The 6,803-nt window shown below is 51.8% G+C and overlaps 1 protein-coding gene across 2 annotated transcripts in view; it reads right to left on the reverse strand.

Moving 5' to 3' along the window:
• FSTL4 (follistatin like 4) overlaps positions 1–5,627 on the reverse strand; it is a 200,348-nt gene extending 194,721 nt beyond the window's left edge. For both annotated transcript variants that reach the window (XM_027747682.2, XM_027747681.2), the window contains exons 1-2: positions 5,579–5,627; positions 732–867 (exon numbers count right to left, since the gene is read on the reverse strand). In XM_027747682.2, the coding sequence (XP_027603483.1) occupies positions 732–860 (129 nt within the window). In that variant the 5' untranslated portion in view covers positions 861–867; positions 5,579–5,627. The remainder of the gene's footprint in view (positions 1–731; positions 868–5,578) is intronic.
• Between the last annotated feature and the right edge of the window lie 1,176 nt (positions 5,628–6,803).

Genomic DNA, 6,803 nt, shown 5'->3' on the forward strand with positions numbered 1-6,803 from the left:
GCCACCAGCCCTGCTGGGACAGCCTGCACCCAACCCCTGCCACACCAGGGACCTGCTCCATCCCAGCACGGCAGCCAGAGCCAACACTGGCACCTCCAGCACCGAAAACACCTTCAGCTGCTCCTCCATGAGCCCGGGACTGAACACTGGGAAGGGCATCACTGCCCTGCCCTCCTGCACAGGAGTCTCCCCAGCCCAAGGAGACAGGCACGGGGGTGGAGGAACATCACCCCTGGCTACAGCCACTGTCCCTGGGGCCTTTTCTATGGCTTTGTGCTTCACAGGAGTTTCACATCACAAAGTCAGGAGGGAAACGCTCCCGGGAAGTCACTTTGCTGATTCTCTCAGAGCTATCTATGGCTCAGTTTTCCTTTTTTTTAAGCAGCAAAAGAGCTTTTTTTCAGGTTTCACCTAAAGGTCCAGTGACTCAAGTAAAGAACCAGGACAAAGCTTGCTTATTAAATTTAGTTTCATTAGCCCCAGCAGCCCCAGGACAGAGCACCTCCACAACAGCCAGATGCCCAATTTCCCTCCCAGATGATGTCAGTATATCCAGTAAGTCTAAAACCTTCTGCTTCACTGTTTCTCACTGACCTCCTCAGCAGGTGTTTAATACAAATATACATGAATAAGCCCACACTTGTTTTTTGTTTTCAGCATGGAGAGCCTCAACTCAGCCCCAGAATAGAAAGGCAAGAGCTGGAGCTGCAGCAGCAGCTGGTGTACGGTACCTCTTGGTGCCACCTCCCCGCGTCCGAGAACAGCCTCCTGCTCCTGTCCGCGTCCATCCATCCCCTCGTGACCAGAGGGAGAACCCCGAGCAACACGAGAGAGCACCAAAAGCTTCTTGATGGCATCATTTCAAGTCTGTTGAAAACAAGAGAACATTCATGGGACAACCATCTCACAGCCAAACCCAGCTCGGGCTCAGGAACACGGCAGAAGCTGCAGCTGACGGTGTCCATTCGCACTTGGGCAGTGCCCATGGAGCTCTACAGTCCCACCCCATAGCAGTTTTACCCCAAAACTGTCCTCCTCAGGACATGCTGTTCCCACAGAGCTCCTGCAGAACCAGAGTCCTGGGATTTCTCTAACTACTGTGGCCAAAAGCAAACCACACCAAAGCACAATATTATGGTACCGTGGAGGCCAAAGGGTGACTTTTCTTCCTTCTCCAGAGCCCCTAGCAGCACAGGGTCATTCACAGTCAGGGACTCATACCTGTACCCTCAGCAGATCTTCAGGAAAACCCCAGACATCCATTTTGCTTCTCTGACCACTGGAGGCTCCCAGCAATGTGACAGAAATGTCACTATATCACTATTCCCCTCCGATTCAGAGGGTGACGCTGCCTCAAGCAGATACAGCCACTGCCAGTCCCCTTGGCTACAGTCAGGTGTGACAGCTGACACCCAGCACACAGGGACACTCATTCTTCCTCTAGAGGGTCACCAAACCCACCCAAACTTGAAAGACATAAATCAAATGACAAATAAATCCTGCCTGAAAAGAGCTGACATGTTTCTCCAGTCATGATGGAGGTGAGTCCCAGCTGGGGCTGTGACTTCTCTGCTCATTTGCTTCTGTCCCAGGCAGAGCCATTTCCAAGCCCTGCCACTCAGCCCACTCAGGAGCAGCACCTTCTCCCTGGCAGTGCCCCACCACAGCCCCACATCAACTGCAGGGAACTGGGAAGAGTCAAGCCAGGGTTTCCACCACGTCTGCATCCACTCTGAGTAGTGGTCCTTGCCTTGGGCAGGTTTTTTAATGAATTTGGAAGCAAAACCAATGCAATTACTCCAAGTGGTGTCAGATGGAACTACGGTGTTCCACGCATCCCAGCCCTGCACTGGTGCCCTGCAAGCTAAGCCAGGAGCTGTGCTCCCTCTCAACTTTTCGGGGACAAGAACACGAGGTTGTGTCTTTTACTTTCTACCGTTAAAATACCAAAGGAGTCCTGGAGCCCCTTCCATGGTGGCTGAGGGAAGTTGTGACCTTTCCCAACAGCTGTGGAGGATGCAAACACAGACCCCTTAACGAAGCATAATGACACTTAATGAAGCAGGCAATGGCATTTCTACAGGATGCAGGGCCAGGCTGCTGCCTGGGCTGAGCACACCCCCCAACATTACCTGCTAATGGCAAAATTAAGCCGACCTGAATTAACTCACCATGACATACCTTGTCTTGACAGGACTCATTTTACAGTGTTTTCCTGCCGTGTGTTTGCTGCAGGGTATATCCAAGCCTCCTAATTTTGGAGCCATGACCATTTAGAGCGGCAGCGACTCAGTCTCAGCTTTTCTGTTTGCCCAAAGACACCCCATCACTAGAGGGAGCACAGCCCACAGCACCTGCAGAGCTCAGGCAGTGCCTTTCCTCGGCACTCATGTGAACACCCTGAATGGGGAGCATTCAGGAAGAAATCAAAATTTATTAGGCTTTCTAAATTCCAATTAGAAAGCTCCGATGTAATGCCACTGGGGCTACAAATAAATGTTTAATAAACCAAAGTCACTCTATCAATAAGCGACAAGCACATTGTTACATTATGAATTGCTCTAGCACAGCAATACTGTTTCTCACATGTTTTTTTGGGGTGGTTGTTTTTTTTTTTTTCTTCTATAGAGGTATTTTGTATGCTCAGGCGATACCATCAGAGCAAATACAACTTCACAGTTCTAGAGACCTCTGACTCATATCCTGCTTGAAATTACAATTCTGGAGCAAAACAGGGCACTCGCGAGTTTAATGTATATTTAGTAAATAACTAACAGCCAGAAAACATGAAGGTGCTTGGATTAGGATCTGTGACACTGATGAAATGAAAGGGCAGCCCCCACCTGCTAGAAACTCTGGTGGTTTTATAAATAGAATTTGTAGAACATCTTTCTCTAGTCAGCTTAAAAATCACTTATTTTTATTGCATGCTGACTGACAGGACACTAATTGCTCTCACCCACAGTGAGAGAAGGACACGCTAATATAATATACATTATATATCTTAATAGCCTCAACCAAGCAACAAATAGGCACCATAAATATCAAGTGAGGATTAACTCTGCAGTCACACAGCATTTTCATGTCACTTCACTCAGCACCCCCTCACCCTGAGCTGAGGGGAAGGCTCTGTGCAGAGCCCTGCATGGCTGCAGCTCACAATCCAGCTCCTGGATGGCAGGCTTAAGTTCCCTGAAGTCAACAGAAAATCTCCAAGTGATTGAATAGATACAGACCACCACTGTAAATTTTGCTACCAGTTTGTTTCCCTTGCCTGAGGGAGGCACAGATTTGCAAGATGTGAGCCTGCGTGGACACCACTGCCCAGATAAATCGAAGCCTGTACAAGGGAGTTGCAGCTAAACCTGAGAAGGTTCTCAAGAGCTGGGGGTGGAGGAGGGAGTCTCTCACACATCTGCTTTTACCAGTGCATGTGAGCAGAGAGACAGATTTTAATCTGCTCCATAATGCAGGAATTCCTAATTTTAATGCTGTTACTAGAACTAAACCAGACTATATTGAAGTTGAGCATCACATTCACTTGTGACACATTTCCTTTGCTTCCAAAGCAATTTTGGCTCTTGTGATAAAGAATATACTCTGCAAAGCCAAAAAGTTTACCTGAAGGTTGTGGTTTCTTCCTCTGAGCTAGAAGAGCCTCACAGCTCTCCTTGCAGCTGGCACTGCTCTAGCAAGAAACACTCCACAAGCACAGCAGCACCAGGCTATGAACTGTGATCTGAAGAAGCTCAAACACAAAGGCAACAATGGCATCAGTGACAGCAGAACACCCATCCAAGGCCAGGTGGGTTTGGACTGGCACCAACACACAGGGAGAGCCTCAAATCACGAGCAAATGGGTGCAGGGTCTCCACTCAAAGAATAACAGCAAGCAGATACAAGCCAAAAACAAGCCCAGGTTTTAGGGGACAGGTTTTAGAGCTACTCAAGCATCAAAGGTCACCTTGAAAAAGGACAGGGACTGGGCACACTGAGTGAAGAACAGCACAAACTGTTCACAGCACTTCTGTGACATCCAACGTGAGCTGTCTGACAGCCAGATCGCTGCAGAGACCCCACAACTTTCTCCTCCACGACACAAAAGCTTTAAGAATTCAATTATGGTGGCTATAATAAGATTAAGGAATTTGCCAAAAGCAGTTATTGGTTTTGTTTTCAGGGCTACTTAAATTGCGGCTTATTTGAGAAATTAGTGGTTTGCAACAGCTTTCAATAATTTCCAACAAGCTTCACATTAGAAAGAAAGAGGTTAAACTTAATTATCTGAAGTTCTGAATTATCTGAATTATCTGTTGCTATAGCAAAAAGAAAGTGTTTGGACATAACTGTTACCTCTCTACAAATTGGCTCCATTAACACCAGATAAGAATCTGGTCCTTAGTTCCTATCATCAACCTTCCCAATTGCTCCAGCCTTATCTAAACTGCATTTCTATGGCTGACAAAATAATTTTGACATCCATAATTTCTTGTTAGGTGCTACAAAATTTTATAACAAACGTGGACAGAGCCTTCCTAAATCTTCGTTCGCGAAGCCTAGCCATGATAATGATGGCTACAAAATTAAGGAGCAAATCCAATCTAAGGTAACCTTTCAGCAAGACACAGTGAAGCCAAATAATGATTTCGGTCAGCTGTCTGTAGTTAAATACTTAAAGTCTGGATGGGTTAAGAACTCATTGGAATCAGCTGTGATGTTTAAGTGCAAGCCCGAGTTCTCATTTGAGCCAAAGCTACTTAAAAATATTTCATTTGATCCTGAAATTCCCCAGGACACTTCAGTGCTCCCAGCAGAAACCTAGGGAGCATCAATCCAGCAGGGATGCAGGACTAACAAAAAGCTCCTGAACCTCGCAGGGATTTAACCACGGGTTTCCAGGCTCGACATCCGAATACGTTTCAAACGCAGGTTTGCTCCGAGGTTACACCTGGAGAAGTCCCGTTCCACCCCTCCCGTGACCCTCCGCCGGGCACGCAGCGGCGCGTCTGCAGCATTTCGGGGGGTTCGGGGAAGCAGCCCCGGATGTCACAGCCGAGCAATCCCGCGGCTCCCAGCGCTCCATCCCCGCTCCATCCCCATTCCCGGCGGGTCTCGTCCCTCCCGGCCCCGCTCCAGCCCCGTCGGGCCGGGCCCGCACCGCCCCCCGGCGGACACGGGGGGAAGCGCGGGCCCCACGCGCGACCGCGGCGGGACGAGACGGGACCCCCGCCCGCGCCCCGCGGCCCCGCACACCGGCACGGGGGCACCGCGGGACACCCGCCCCGCCCCACGGGCGGCACGACCACGGCAGGATGGATGCGGGACCCCCCGAGCGCGTCCCGGGGCCGAGGGAGCCCGCCTGTCCCCGCGCCCCGGCCGGCACCGAGCGCTCGGGGGTCCGCGGCGGCACCGCGGGGCTGCACAGCCCCCCAGCACCCGCGGGGACGGGGATGCGGGGATATGCGGGGATGTGTGGGGCTGTGCGGGGCTGTGCGGGGATGCGAGAGGATGCGCAGGGCTGTGCGGGGATGCGGGGGGCACAGCGAAGACCCCGCGGGGCGCTCCCGGCAGCACTCACCTGGGCAGGGCGCGGAGCTGCAGAGGCGGTGCGGGGCCGTGCGGGGCCGGTGCGGGGCGGTGCGGGCAGTGCGCGGCGCGGGCCGGGCCGGCCCTATTTGTGCTCTCCGGGCCGGAGCCGCCCTGACGTCAGCGCAGCATTTGCATGTTCCGCCCAATCCCGGCACCTGTGCGGGGCCCGGCACCGCCCCCGGGGGGGGCCGGGCCGGCGAGGACCCCCCCTCGGGGACAGCGGGGCCACAGGGACCCCCCCTCGGGGACAGCGGGACGAGGGGGACCCGCGATGGAGCATCCCGCGATGGAGCATCCCGCGATGGAGCATCCCGCGGGTACCACAAACGCGGGGCCGTCGGTGGGTCAGGACCAGCCCGTGCGGGTGATGCTGCCGAGCCCCCCCGCTCCGCTGAGCTCGGGAGCGATGCCGCGGGCAGTGCGGGTGCCAGGCTGTCCCGAGCTGGGCGACAGGGCACAACTGACCCCTCGCCATGTGCCCGTCAAACGGGGGGACACGCGGGATGCCGTGACCCGGCACAGCGCAGTACGGAGCTGGAGCTGCTCCTATCCCCACGTATCCGTGTTCGTACGGAAGGGCAAACGCTGAAATTCGTTCGTTCGCCTCGTCACCATCACATCTGGTTTCCAAAACAAACAAACAAACAAACAAAAAAAAGAAAGATCGATACAATAATTTCTCATTTATTTTTTAAAAAGGGCTGGATGTTTGCAGGAGCAGAAGGCAAGGCAGGGCTGCAGAACCAGAGGGGTTGGGGTGTTTGTTCCAAAGGCTGCAAGGATGTTTAGGCAAAGGCAAAGGAATGCCCAGAGTTAACAACGGGACAGCAGCAGTCTAAAAGACCTGATAAAACTTGTCAATTTTTGTTTTTTTTCCTATAAAGAATCTTACAGCTGGATCCTGTGGAATTAAATTGGATTTGCCATTGGTTTCAGTGTGAAAAGGACAGGACCCCCCTGGTTCTGATGGTTAAAGAGACATGGGCTACTCTGGGAAACTGGGTCTGAGTTCAGGAGAAAATCTGCTTAATAAAAAATCATCCCTCATAATTAGGCAAGAGGTTGCAGAAGAGGCTCTTTCATGTGTAACTTTGAGGGTTTTTACTCTTTATTTTCTATTTCTTTGCAGGAAATACCAAGTGATCAGACTGGCTGGTTTTCCAGAAGTTTTCACAACTTTAATTCTGGCCTGTTAAAACCAACATCACTGAAAT

This window comes from Pipra filicauda, unplaced genomic scaffold, assembly GCF_003945595.2.
Source record: "Pipra filicauda isolate LSUMZ 115617 unplaced genomic scaffold, ASM394559v2 scaffold89_size2521313_pilon, whole genome shotgun sequence".
Lineage (NCBI taxonomy): Eukaryota > Metazoa > Chordata > Aves > Passeriformes > Pipridae > Pipra > Pipra filicauda.